The 15,056-nt window shown below is 28.9% G+C and overlaps 2 protein-coding genes across 2 annotated transcripts; one reads left to right on the top strand and one right to left on the bottom strand.

Moving 5' to 3' along the window:
• Positions 1–486: 486 nt before the first annotated feature.
• On the top strand, positions 487–4,139 carry LOC149495425 (uncharacterized). Its single transcript, XM_089723163.1, has 2 exons — positions 487–1,915; positions 4,072–4,139. The coding sequence occupies exons 1-2, from the start codon at positions 487–489 to the stop codon at positions 4,137–4,139; spliced, it is 1,497 nt and encodes a 498-aa protein (XP_089579289.1).
• A 1,012-nt stretch (positions 4,140–5,151) lies between these two features.
• LOC149495424 (serine carboxypeptidase-like 18) lies at positions 5,152–11,312 on the bottom strand. Its single transcript, XM_089722239.1, has 14 exons — positions 11,151–11,312; positions 10,890–11,035; positions 10,590–10,663; positions 10,359–10,481; positions 9,587–9,689; positions 9,405–9,442; positions 9,044–9,145; positions 8,859–8,945; positions 7,775–7,918; positions 7,015–7,086; positions 6,797–6,915; positions 5,906–6,019; positions 5,717–5,771; positions 5,152–5,391 (listed from the first exon to the last, which is right to left on the bottom strand). The coding sequence occupies exons 1-14, from the start codon at positions 11,261–11,263 to the stop codon at positions 5,308–5,310; spliced, it is 1,374 nt and encodes a 457-aa protein (XP_089578365.1). The 5' UTR covers positions 11,264–11,312; the 3' UTR covers positions 5,152–5,307.
• Positions 11,313–15,056: the final 3,744 nt, after the last annotated feature.

The raw sequence follows: 15,056 nt of genomic DNA, 5'->3' as shown, positions 1-15,056 counted from the left end.
ATGCTGGTCCCTGGACCAATAAACATACACAATTAGTAAAAAAGATTAAATCATTAGTAAAAGAAATTCCTTATTTATATATCCCCAATCCAACTGCTTTTAAAATTGTAGAAACAGATGCATCTGATATAGGATATGGAGGCATCTTAAAACAAAAAATCAATGGTAAAGAATGCATAATCCAGTATACGTCAGGGCATTGGAACCAGACAAAAATAAATTACTCCACTATTAAAAAAGAAATCTTAAGTATAGTGATATGTATAAATAAGTTTCAATCTGATTTGTTAAACCAAAAGTTTTTACTTCGTATTGATTGTAAATCTGCCAAAGATGTTTTGCAAAAAGATGTTCAAAATATTGCCTCTAAACAAATTTTTGCTAGATGGCAAGCACTTTTAAGTGTTTTTGACTTTGATATTGAATATATTAAGGGAACATCTAATAATATCCCAGGCTTTCTGACTCGCGAATTCTTACAGAACAATGGGCAAGAAGAAAGATAAGGGAAAAGCATCTAAACAAGAGTCCGATTCATCCACTAAAGCTCTTTCTGAGCATTCTGAAGACCTCCCTAAAACCTTTAGTAAACAAACCCCTTCTAAAGATCTTAAAAAATGGATTGAGGAACTCACTCAATCTCCAGAGGTATTAAAGGCTTTACAAGGTATGGCATCTTCTTCCACAGAAGATACAGGTATGAATTCTAAACCCAAAGCGATCGTATCGGCTCATGGTACGGCTAGTCCGTCTCAAACGGTAGACAGTAAAGACTTATCAAATCCGTTGATGGCTGTGGATTTGCCAAAAATCCAGTATTCTAATACTAGTAGTATACATAAATGGATTGTAAAAAATGTTTATGATTATGAAATTGAAGTCGAGGATGGATATAACCATATTAATCCTTGGCAAATTATAAAACATTATTACCCTGAGGATTGGTATTTTGTTCCCACTGATCCTTCAAAACCTCAGGAATATTATCATAAGATTTTAATTGATACTGGTTCAGTAAAAATAAAACATACTTTTGATACTAAAAATAAATCTGTAATTTCGTATTCTTCTATTCAAATAAAACGCGTCATTCACCCTAAAGATTGGCCCGTATCTTCTTTATATACTCCAGTAAGATTTAAAGTTTTGCATAAACACAATACTACATATAATTATTTTGATTACAAAGATGCTTGGGAAAAGGTTTTTTGTATTCAAAATCCCACTACCACTCACTCATGGTTAATATATTTTGATCAACATATCAGAACTGATTTAAAAATTCCAAATTGGTTTAAAAAGTGGTGGCAGTCAAGAGGAATCTCTGAGGAAATCATTACTCTTGAGATCCTTTCTTTATATCATTATTTTAAATCCCATTATAAACCTAATCCAGGAGAAGTTCATATCCCATCTTTGATGTATTATTGTATGACCTTCTTCACCCCTTGGGTATATCAATGGTATTTCGATTACCAGTATGTCCCAGGAACTCAAATTCCTATGTTAGTAAAAAGACACAAAATAAAATGGTGGGGCTCTTTCAAGAATACCACCACTGAAGTAAAAATCCGCCAATGGATACAGACTAAAATAGCGAGCTCTTCTAAACCAAACTTAACCTATGCGAGTACATTAGCTATTCCGGACCATCCTACATTTGGTATCCAGAAAGCCCAATGTCAAGCACGGTTAGCCGCAGCAAAAACCCCTGAAGAATATAAACTGATCTGTCAAGAAATGTTTCAACAACTTTCTACCAGTTCAGACCCTCCAGTAAATCCATCATCCAGTAAATCCTCCTCTAAAACAAGTCATAAAGGCAAAACTAAAGTTATTTCCTCTTCGTCGTCAACTGTCTCGATATCTTCTTTTGAAGATAGTAATGATGAAGTGTCAACAATAAAAATCAAAAGTAAAACTGATAAAAAAGCAAAAGCAAGAAAAGAAAAGATAAAGCAAAAAGAAAAAAGAAAAGAGAAAATAAAAAGAAAAGAAAAGAAAAAGAAGGACACATCATCGTCCTCATCTTGTTCTAATTCCATATAAAACAAGGCACAAGGAACCTTATTCCTTGATTTCATTATTTGCCAAATAGTAAAGGCCAAGCTATTATTTCTACAGTAAAAGCCAAGTTACTGTTCAAAGCAAACAGTAAAGATTTGGTGGCAGACAAAGTACTGTTCATCAACAGCAAAAAGCAAACAGTAAAGATTCGGTGGCAGACAAAGTACTGTTCATCAACAGTAAAAAGCAAACAGTAAAAATTCGGTGGCAGACAAAGTACTGTCCATCAACAGTGAAAAGCAAACAGTAAAGGTTCTTCATTTTCTTATATAAAGGGAGCCTTTCCTCTTGTGAAGGCATCGATAGTACTTACTCATATTCTTACCCATAATCCCTTTCACCCTCTTAAGATCCCATTTCATTGTAAGCGTTCAAATTTGGAGAAAGTCTAAATTAAAACTGTTGTAAGTTTTAAATATTTTATTTCATATTTAAATATTGTATTTATATTTTGTAATTAAATAAAAGTTTGTGTTTTATTTTAAATTGTTACAATTTAAGTCCGTATTGATGGCATCTTTCTCTTCTCCCTCCACACTCTAACTTAATTCTGGGGATCCCAGGTTAAGGTTGCAGGAACATTGAGATTGTCAAAAATACCCCTACTAAGTTTATAGACGGATAAAAGCATCATTAAGCATTTTAATTTGATTGATTGAAAAAATATAAAGGTGTTTTAATTTTGATTATTCATATTAATTTTCTATTTACATCTAAATTTTATTAGATAAAATAAGAAATTATAACATATACTATTTAGTTCCACTTTCATATATCTGAAACCCGCAGTTTTGGAAACGAAATCATATAATATAATATTATATAATTAAGGTATTTAATGTGTATATTAAATATGGTAAGATACACAGATAATATGGTAATATGTTATAATATGGTAATACTATTACATGGTAGTATATACATATTATATGGTAATGAAATATAATATTGTAACACTATTTGACCAATATTAAATAAGGTATGTATTAAATACGGTAAGAATATAATATTTTTAATAATTTTACTTTTATTGGTTGAAAATATAAAATTAATTTAATTTTGATTGATTATTATTATATTGTATAAGGAATATATTTAAATATGATAAGGATATAAAATGTTTAATTTTTATTTTTTAATAAATATTTAATTTAATTTGTCATAATTATTTTCTACAAGTAACTTATTCTATGAAATTTTATTATTATTTGTTTTTTGAGAAGAAATCAAACTGGAAATTTTTATTAATAGGAAACCATATACAGATATGAAATACAGATCAATACGTATTTATATTTTTGTAAAGTAAGTCCAATAATAAACCATCCATACAAAAAAAAAAAATCACAATTTTGATTTGATGTATTCGATCAAGTCGACAGAGCATAATATATGTGCCACAGGGATCGCTCGCTCCACTTGGTAGCTATTAATGACCATTGTTCGACTCTATAGTCTTTCTACAAGTCTTATATGATTATCTTCAAATTTTTTACTTCCATCAAAAAGGAGATCTGCACTTCTTTATGCATAACTGTCCAAATAACAAACTATCATAAATAAAATCACCATAATGATGATAATAAAACTCAGAAACTATCAAACGGTTAGATCTGAGAATAAAATCTCCAAATATCGACAACAATAATCTCAATATATGGGCAACACTAACTCAGATCTATATCAAAAGACACAAATTTGAGGATTATTCGAAAAAAAATACAAAAGAAGACAAGGGGTGACCATGGATGGCGCCCATGAAAAAAGAAAATTGAAATTTAATACATTCTATTAACCTGAGGACTATCAAATGCTTAAATGACCATTCGTGTTAGTTTCGGTCGGTCCATGATAGTCCTTTTCTCCTTGCTGTAAGCAAGAGTTGTCCTAAATCAACTGTTTGTGAATTCCTCAAGGTTCAATTCTTCATAAACCTTAAGCTGTAACTGTTATAATTACAAGTAATCAATGTTTGGTTCTATTCATCGTTACTTGGTCCTGTAGGTGACCATGCCTCTGATTGTAGACCATATCATCACACCGATCACTTGCAAAATGATCAGGAGAAGTGATATCTAGATCAATCTTAACAAAGTCGTCGTTACATGTCCATTCTGCTACGACAATCTCTAATTGGTTGATACTATCATGTAGGTCTGCCATAACGTCTTGCATGTCCGCGCTCTGTGTTTATTTTAAATTGACCGAAATACTTTTTCAAATATCTTAGCACAAATCTTACGGTAGCCAATTGTATCTATTCTAAGGATTGAGTCTTCAATTGGTGCATGAAATTATCCGATTCTGAATATACTAAGTTTTCAATCAAATTCATTATCATCCCGATATCTTAATAAAATTCTAGCGGGTCTCACTGAGTATACTAGAATAACTATTAGATACAAAACGGTTATAGATCTGTTGGACTTATGTCTATCAGGAGTGTCTTGTGGTATATGGACAAATGGATCGGGATTGTTTAGTCCAAATAGAAAGGGATGAAAATAAGAAGAATTCAGGATGATAAAAAGCAAAAATGAGAGGGACAAGAGATAAATATAAGAAATTAAAGAATCGAAAAAGAGAGGGGGATATAAGGCGATTTGAATGCACCATGCAATTTGGCTTGTTTGTATAAATTCACGTCATTTACAATATTAGTTTTCCCTAGTTATGGGGTACTAAGGTGTCGTCCAAGCAAGGTGCGCCTTGTAGAAAATTTATACAAAGTCCAAAAATGTCCTATATATTTACAATTTCTAGATTTTAGGCCCAAATGACCCTCTTAGCACTATTCTAACTATATAACACCATTTTTCAAATTCTGCTAATTTGAGCCTTTTATTTTGACCTGGTTTTTTGGACCAGCGTCAACAATGCTGCTATTCTTTTTGACAATTCTAAGGTTCCCCTCATTCCCTATATATATTATATATGATAATATATAGAAACAATTATACCCCTAATTTAATAGCAATCGCTATTAAAATTTTATCAAACACTAATATTGATCTGCTAACCGCTATCAACTATTAGCTATCAATTATCGATAATCGTTATTAATAATTAGTTGGTATGAACAACTAAACCAAATGAGTCCTTAGTATAATTCGCTTGAAGGATTGTATCAACAGCAGTTATTAATTTTTTTAATGCAAGTTATGTGAAAAATACATTAAGTTATCTCATGCGAGAATCTTTGCTTAAACAAAGTGAAATTATTCGATAAATTGAAACCGACTAAAGAGGAAAATATCCAAGCCACCTATCAATCATGGCAAAACATTCCTTTGGCTTGTACTCCGGAGCTGTATGTCCTCCTCCCTGCATATCAGAAGGCCACATTAAGGACTAATTATTTAAATGTTAATTACAAAAATTTTTTTAATTATTATTATTAATTATTAGAATATATACATATAATTTTAATTTTATTTCGATTCTAGTCCATTTTTTTAATTTTTTATCAATTAATCTTCAATCATGTAAAACACTTTATGATATTATGAATTTAGCATTCATTCAATTTCAGCAAAATCAGTGTCTCTCTTCATATATATGCACATAGAGACTCAATAAAATTTTTATTATATATTGACCCCAGAAAAATATTTTCTAGATTCGCACTGTGACGCACACACATTCTTACCTTAATAGTTGCATATGTCAACATGTACATGTTGCGGTAGTATTCCATCCAGTATCTGTGCAGCAAGTTGAGGTAAATTATGAAAATTATGAATTAAATATTTAAAATTTGCAGCTAAAGCCTACCAAGAACTTTATATATATAGCTGGAAAAAATAAGATTCAACAATAGTCGAAGTTAAGTACCAACCCTGCAACTTGACCATCGAGGAACCATGGATTCCATTCGTGTTCAATTGTCAAATTTAGAGCCTCTATCCATGCCATGGTACTCAGAAATGGAACAGATATGTCTTGATCACCACTGTGCAAGAAAATACAAAATTAAAACTAAAACTTTGGTCGTAATAATATTGCAAAATTGAGCTTATAATATTGGAAATTAAAATTATGAAGTCTTAGACTTACACCAGTATCTCCAAATGCAATGGGAAAATGTATTTAGCTTTTTTTTTTTTTTTCAAATTTTTTATAATCATTTTTGACATCATTGAGTTCTTTTTTTTTATATATATGGAAAAGAAAAACAGCATTCAACGTATGAAAAATAGTTCAAGTGGAAATGTATGTTTGAGCTCAACAAATGATTTCTGAAAATTAGGTTTGGTGTCATTTCGGATTTCAGATTGATTGAGGTCATTTTTTTTTTTTTTTTATCAAGAATGGTTCTGATTGGATTACTTCTAATTGCAAGCAGCTTGACAATATGAAAAAAAAAATATGTATAACAATAAAGTAAACTAAGTATTAAAAAATAAATTATATAGAGGGATATTAATTATTCATAAGCTAAAATGGGACTAAATCAAATTGGATTACATAATTTAATTTAGCTTGGCTTTTAAATAAAAAAAATTATTAATTTAATTAGTAATTTTTATAAAAAATAGTTAAATTTTTTTTTCTTTCTAAAACAAATCAACCAAATTTACTGTTGTATAAATATTCTAACATGTGGTTAAAACGTAACTTTTTACTATTATAGAATAAAAAAATTTTATTGCTTGAGAAATATACGGTAGCTTTCTTTCTTTGATGTTTAACAAAATTTATGCGGATAAAAAGTGAAAAATATATATACCTGTATATCAAAACTTTTAAGCCTTTCTCAATGAGATTTCGATGTATTCCAAAACTGCTTGTGAGATCCTTTGTGTATAGAAGACTTGTATTGCATCTTAGCCAATTTTCTATTGTCCCCTGTTTTCATTAATTGTTGAACAATTATAATTTAGAAGACCAAAATTATCAAATCAAGATTATATAGAATACAAAAAGGCTAGCATAAAATCAACGTACCTCTCGAATGTGAAGAGCTTTTTGTACCATTTTATCATTAAGCCAAACGAAGGAAGGGATATAGTTATAATTCTACAAGACCAGAAAAAATCTGAGTGTGTAATTAATGGTCAATAATTATTGATTAACAAAAATTCTGTATGTAGAACAAGGGATGTGTTCGGCAATAGCTTTTTCAATAGCTTACGCTAGTTAAAAAGTTGTTCAGTAACATAGTGTTTAGACTAACTTTTATAGGTTATAGTAGTGTTTTATGAGAAGTTAACTCATGTAACGTTTATCATTTAGCTTTTCAAACAGATAACAGTTAAATGCTACTAAGACTGTGTTCGGCAACAGCTTTTTAAGTAGGTTTTAACTTTTTCACTAATTAAAATGCTAAACGCTGCTTAAAAAGTTATTTGGTAACATAGCGTTTGAACTAGCTTTTAGAGACTAGGGTAGTGTTTGTGAAAAATTAACTCATGTAACGTTTATCTTTTAGCGTTTTAGCTAATCAAACAGCTAACAACTAAACGCTACTAATCGCTAACTACTGTCAAAACAGCTAATTTTGCTAAACATATCCTAAAACAGCTAACAGCTACCAAAACAACTAATTTTGCCAAATATACCCAAGAGCTAATACAGTCTAGTTTTATTAGCCTTTTTCACGTCTTTTAAAAGATGTGAAAAATGAGAAATCTCGAGTTTGAGTCTACTGTTATTTTGAACCATTTGGGCTCCAAAAGAAAAAAAAAAATTGAGAAAGAATAATTACCCGACACCAAGGTGATCTCGAAGCATGAATATCTATAGGATCCTCCATAAGAGCACTTTCAGCTCTCTCTAATTTGGAAGGTTTTGCAGACCAGTACTCGCAAAAAGGTTCCAATATTTGCGGGAGATATATTTTTGCAATGCACTACAAAATAAAATTGTAAAAATGTGTTGAAGTAAATACATACTAATCACTGCTAGAGGCTAAAGCAGAAAAGCATCAAGGATACTTAAGACTCCGTTTATTTCTGTAAAATGGTTTGCAGAAAAATATTTTCCATTGTTTGAAACATTAAAAGAAAATAAGTCATGGAAAATAACTTGTTGGTCAATGGAAGATTAGTTCGCATTTAAAAAAAATGACTTACCCTTATTTACGTGAGAAAACATTTTGCTAACTTATTTTATAACCAAAACTGGTCTTTTTGGTCCATCAAGGAACCCTCCATCTAGTGAAGAGGTGCAATTGTAGGCCTCAAATCTCTTTGAAAGTGTCAAAAATGTGTCAAGTGGCTCTTTTTTAAGGAAAAAATGTTTAAAAAGTAATTTATTAATAGGTTCATACCATTTAAAATATATTTTACATGATACTTTTTGCGATATAATTAAAATAATCATTAAAGTATTTTAACAATATATTTTAAAATAATTATAGTACTTATATATTATTAAATTATTTTAACATGATATACACTGTATCGTTAAATAATTAAATTAAAAAATTAAATCATATTATTAGACTAAATTAATTATCATTATCTATGAGAATACATCTTAAATATAAAATCTAATTATTATAAAAAAATTATCTTTAATCTAAATTCTTATAAATAATATAATAGGTGTAAATGCATTTATATGATGGAAAATTAAAATTTTTAATGTTATATCGAATGTTGAAAAATATTTTCTAAGAATGTTTTTGTGAAAGCCAAACTTCGGAAAATAATGTGTTTTTCTATAAAATATTTTCCATGGAAAACATTTTCCGGTAAGTTGTTTTTCAGCAAGTTATTTTCCGGAAACAAATGGAGCATTAATTTTTAATTTTTCAATTTAGTCCTTGTTTAACTTTTAAGACTCACCTCCTCGTAAACCTGGAGAACAACTGCACAAGCTGTATTGTTGGGTTCTGAATAGGTATAATTGCCCTTGCAATTTCTTTTGCCATTCTAGAAAAAATCAATAAAACTCGGAATGTTAAAATGAATATTATTTTTTAGGGTTTTATTTTTATTTGATTTTTTCCAAGCAATTTATTAAATTATACCTCATAAACTTCTTCTGATATAAGTCCTGTGAAGTAAGCATACTTAAATCTTGAGTTGGTGTCTTTAGCTTCATCTGTAACTGGATTTCCAAGCACATATCCCTACACCAAATTTAGTGTTGTGCATCAACTATGCTATAGTACTAATACTAATAGTTATATACCGAAACGTTTTCGAGGAGTTTCCAAGCGTTTCCGTGCAGGAAATGGCAGACAAGGGAAATTTCCGTGCAACATATCAGTATGATGGAGGTAAAAGATGTGGCAAAAATGATATATGTAATATGCAGATACAATTACTTCATTTTGATGGAAAATTTATTATTATTGGCAATAGAAACATCAAACAAGCCCCTCATACCACTAGATTCATGTTCGGATTCCGTCCTGCATCATTCCCTAAAAACAAAGAATTGAACAGCAATATCAAATAATGAAAAAAAAAAAAAAGAAATCAAGGTTGTATGTTTCACTTATTTTCTTTCTCAAAATAAAAAGTGGCAAATAGACATGCAAGAATAAATATTTCACATTGAAGGTTACCGTTAACGATTTCTTGAACAACTAATGGGACAATTTTGCCAGAATAAGAATCACCAGCGATATAGAGTCTGTTACTTTGAAATTCTGGATGATCCAAAAGCCACTGCATATCACAACAAAATATTTTTATCATAAACATTTTATCTAGAATTATTTTAATTAATTGTTTTAATAAAATTCAATGTAATAATATCTTTAGATTCAATATTTCAGACGTTTTTTTTATAACACATTACAATTTTGGTATAAGTATGAAAGTGATTGTGATAAGAAATTTTTATTTATTTTCCATTACCAATTTCGCAAAATTATTATGTTTTCTAAAATTTTCACAGGAAATGAAAATAACAGTCTTTCATAAAAAAAGGAAAATGAAAAATAGAACTTTTTTTCAACATTTTTACATCCCCTAATTTTCAACAATATCCCAATTACATAAATTGAATTTTATATTATATATATAAAAAAAAGACTCACTCTAGCTATTTGCAATCCTATTGATTGTTTTCCCCAATTTATACTATTTCAAAAAATTAATTATATTTTTACCCCCTAATAAATTCTTTCTTTTTCTTCTTTCTTCCACCATTGGTGATGCTATGGAAGTAGTTTAACATATCGGTAAAACTTTTCGACAAATTTAAAATAATTCAGTTTGATTTTGTTTTTTGTAGAAATAAATTTATTTTAAAAAATAAGTCCATATTAGATTTGATTCAATTTTAATTTTAATTTTTTCTACACAAAAATTCAGTTTATTTCATTTTCTCACCTTCCTTAAAAATTCATAATTTGCAGCCCCTTGGTTAGTGTCGCTGCTTTGGTACGCCTGCGAAGTTGTTGCATATGAAAATCCAGTACCAACTGGTGCATCCAAAAATATTATACTGGCTACCTGAAAAAAAAAATTAAAATTTAATTCTTTAGACTTTTTATTTTGAGATAATACAAAATTCATATACTGAAAATTCTTATCTCCAGAAAAAACTTTGACAGTTGACACCTTTGTCCATGAATATGGGTTCAACTCAAGGGTTGGCTTCACTCTGGACTTTGCATAGTTGAATGATAATGGACCTTCAATAAAGAACACAAGAAATTTTTACATGGTTGGTTTAAGAATTACCATAAATATATATATATATATATATATATATATATATATATATATATATATATATATATATATATATATATATATATATATATATTTTTTAAGACTGAAATGATTTCATTTTTTTTAGTCTTTATTATTAAAAAAATATAAAATTAATATTTTTTAAAAGATATTAAGAAATTTTACCTATTTCATATACAAGGGCACTAAACCCAGAACAACCAGGGCCTCCGGTCAACCAAAGAAGAAGAGGATCCTCTTGTGGATTCCCCTCAGACTCAACAAAGTAGTAGAACAATTGCACCTCATCCAATTGCCCTACACCAATATACCTTAATTCCGAAAAAAAAAAAAAAAAAAAAAAAAAAAAAACATCATATATAATCTTATTTCAAATTATTAATAAATGTAAATCATAAGTTAGTGAATGTAATTAATAAGACTAACCCAGTTTCCAATTTGAAGGGGAGATTGCCGGGAAATCCTGGAAGTGTCTTGATGATTGACTGTGACAAAACAATTTGCGAGAGAAGCAACAAAAAAATTACTTGCAGAAGCATTTTGTACAATAGAAGAAGAAGAAGTGATGCTGTTTTTTATAAGGATAGATAGAAAGGAGATTTGATATACAATAGAAGAAGAGGCCCAGATTCCTTTTGCCTTGCCCCATCTTCCACCTTCCACCTTCCACCTTACTCTCACATGTACTGAAGCTACCTCATGAGTGAGGTAGGCAATTGTCTGCCTTTAGTGTAAGTTTTGCCCCCTTGATAAATAAAATTTAAAAGAAAATTAAGGTTTTGGATTTCTTCGGCAAAATTAAGTATTTTGATACTTGTTAGCTGTTAGTTGTTTTAGTAGCATTTAGCTGTTAACTGTTTAAGTAGCTTTTTATATAAAACGTTAAAAGCTAAACGGTATATGAGTTAACTTTTTATTAAACGCTATCTTGACCTATGCTATGTTACCGAATATTATAACAAAATAACATTATTTAATAAGTTGTTACCGAACACGGCCTTTGTCCGTCTACTTACCAGATAGTTCTGGCTTCCCCGTACGAGGCAATTGTTGTAGAAGCAACCAACCAAACCTAGTATAGCCTTTCCTCATATCGTATAATTAAGATTTTGCAAAATTTTTTTTTTCTTATTTTGCATATGCAGATTTTACGGGTCGAACCACGTAAATCTTGTGCTTCATAACACTGTAATTAATTAGAAAGGGAAAAAACCAAGCTACCTATAAACCATGGCAAAACAAAAACATGTGGAGCTGCGTGACCGGCTCCCGACAAATTAGTACAATAGTTTAAGTTTAATTATTTTAATTAGTCTTGCATTTTGCTAGCTTGAGCACGAAAATCCATAAATATTACATAACTTAATATGGGTGCACTTGCCGTAATTGTTTCATATGTCAAAATGTATATATTTTTGGAACATCGCATCAAATTAATACCTAAATCAAATATTATGTCAAATTTTCATCTCAAAAAAAAAAAAAAAAACCTACATCAAATTAATCTAATTATGAGAAAATTAATGACATTTTAAATTAAAAATGTTTTAGAACCTATTATAGTTGAATTATGCCCTTGAGAGTTTTCTTTATAGTGCATTAGATCTCGCAATTTAATTTGTTGAAGTGTAGGTAATCTTACATTGGATAAATATACATTAACTAAGTGGCATATAATAAAAAAGTGAATCAATCAAAATGGTTTAAGTTATTTCATATTAAAGGTAAATCCAATTTATTATAAACCCAAATATTAAATACATTACTAATTACTAACTGAATTTAATTAATTTGCTCGCAGAGCCAGATTCTTAACAATTTTGAATTCCGAAAAACTCAGCTTACTTGCTTCGATGAGCTAAATTAAACCACAGAAGTAGAAGCTCTTATCCAGACTTAACACAATGTTGTGGGTAGGAATTGTAGATATGGTTGCAGTTATCTTCCTTGCCCCCACCTTCCACTCACTATTAGTATTGGATCCTTCAACTAACTTTCTTCAATTAAACCACTGTTAGGATGGAGCCAGACTTTGGAGTTAAAGGGGACCAAACAAAATTATCAAAATTTAAGGGATAGGTAAAAAAATTCATTGTCCCCAAAATCATTCACAATAATATTTAAGAAATTACTTTTTCAGTCTTTCATGACACATCAGTCCATTAATTGAATCATTTGATCAAATTTTGAACTACACATTTTATTGGACAATAGCCTATTCCAATGATTCACTCTTTCGATTTACTGAACTGCCAATTTTTATTCTTGAAATTAAAAAAATTGGAGTCAATCTAAAAAAGATGGTTTCAATTTGTTCTAGTTTCAACATGATTCAGGTAAAATACTTTTTTAAAATAAAAAATTTAATAAGAAATATCAGAAAACTTAAATTAGTTTCATTTTTTCATTGTAGAATTTGAATATTCTTTGGCAACCCAAGATATTAAGAAATGGCACAATGGCAGTTGGGCCCTTGAACTTTTTATTTTCCTCTTTTGCTAATTGGACAAATTGGCCCTTCTTGGTTAAATTATAAAGAGAAGTTAATTATCCTTGTGCAGAAATCAGAAAATCATACAAAAGGAAGGAAGACACCAAAACTAGGAGAATGTCTTTATTTTATGATAGAATTCATTACAAGAAAAATTATCTTTCAAAATGATAAATCAAACGCTCCATTTTTCAATTGTGTCTGTTACGAACGAACAAAAGTGGTTGATATATGTATGTTGGTCCACTCCATAATTTTTTTTTCTTTTTCTTTTTTTATTAGGTTAATGGTAGAGTTGAAAATGGAAATAGTAAAAATTATTTTCATATTATCAGAAAGGGCAAGAATAAGCTTAAGAAAAAAGTTTTCTTATATATATAAACAAGAAAAAAAAAAAATCTTGGTGGTTATATAGGTGGGAGGAATATTGAGATTGCCAAAAATACTTCTACTAAGTTTATAGACCGACAAAAGCATCGTTAAGCATTTTAATTTGATTAATTGAAAAAAATATAAAGGTGATTTAATTTTGATTTTTTATATTAATTTTCAATTTAAATCTAAATTTTATTGGATAAAATAAGAAATTATATTATATATTATTTGGTTCCACTTTTTTATAACTGAAACCTGTAATTTGAAATGAAATCATATAATATAATATTAAATAATTAAGGTATGTAATGTGTATATTAAATATGGTGAGATACAAATATAATATGGTAATATGTTATAATATGGTAATACTATTGCATGGTAGTATATACATATTATATGGTAATAAAATATAATATTGTAACACTATTTGACCAATATTAAATAAGGTATATACTAAATATGGTAAGAATATAATATCTTTAAGAATTTGAATTTTATTGGTTTAAAATATAAAGCTAATTTAATTTTGATTGATTATTATTGTATTGTATAAGGTACATATTAAATATGATAAGGATATATTATGTTTAATTATTATTTTTAATAAATATTTAATTTGATTTGTCATAATTATTTCCTACAAGTAACTTATTCTATGAAATTTTATTATTATTATTTTTTTAGAAGAAATCAAACTGAAAATTTTATTAATAGGAAACCATATACAGATGTGAAATACAGATTAATATGTTCTATATTTTTGTAAAGTAAGTCCAATAATAAACCACTCATACAAAAAAAAAAAAAAAAAAAACCCACAAATTTGATTTTAAGTATCCGATCAAGTTGACAGAATATAATATATGTGCCATAGGGGATCGCTCACTATACTTGGTGCCTATTAGTTACCATTGTTCAACTCCATAGTCTTTTACAAGTTTAATATGATTATCTTCAAATTTTTTACTTCTATTAAAAAGGAGATCTTCACTTCTTTCTGCATAACTGCCCAAATAACAAACTACCATAAACAAAATCACCATAATGGTGATAACAAAAATCAGAAACTATCAAACGGCTAGATCTGAGAACAAAATCCCAAAATATCGACAATAATAATGCCAATATATGGGCAATACTAACTTAAATCTATATCAAAAGACATAAATTTAGGATTATTCGAAAAAGAAAATACAAAAAAGACAAGGGGTGAGCATCGATGGCCGCCCATGAAAAAAGAAAATTGAAATTTAATACATTCTATTCACCTGAGGACTATCAAACGCTTAAATGATCATTTGTGTTAGTTTCGGTCGGTCCATGATAGTCCTTTCTCCTTGCTGTAAGCATAAGTTGTCCTAAATCAACTATTTGTTAATTCTTCAAGGTTCAATTCTTCATAAACCTTAAGCTCTAACCATTGTAATTACAAGTAATCAGTGTTTCGTTCTATTCATCGTTAC

The sequence above is a fragment of the Jatropha curcas genome, chromosome 6, assembly GCF_041381405.1.
Source record: "Jatropha curcas cultivar XTBG-Jc1 chromosome 6, XTBG_Jcur_1.0, whole genome shotgun sequence".
NCBI lineage: Eukaryota > Viridiplantae > Streptophyta > Magnoliopsida > Malpighiales > Euphorbiaceae > Jatropha > Jatropha curcas.
Note: the sequence above shows the minus strand (reverse complement) of the source record. Positions and strands in the feature narration are given on the sequence as shown.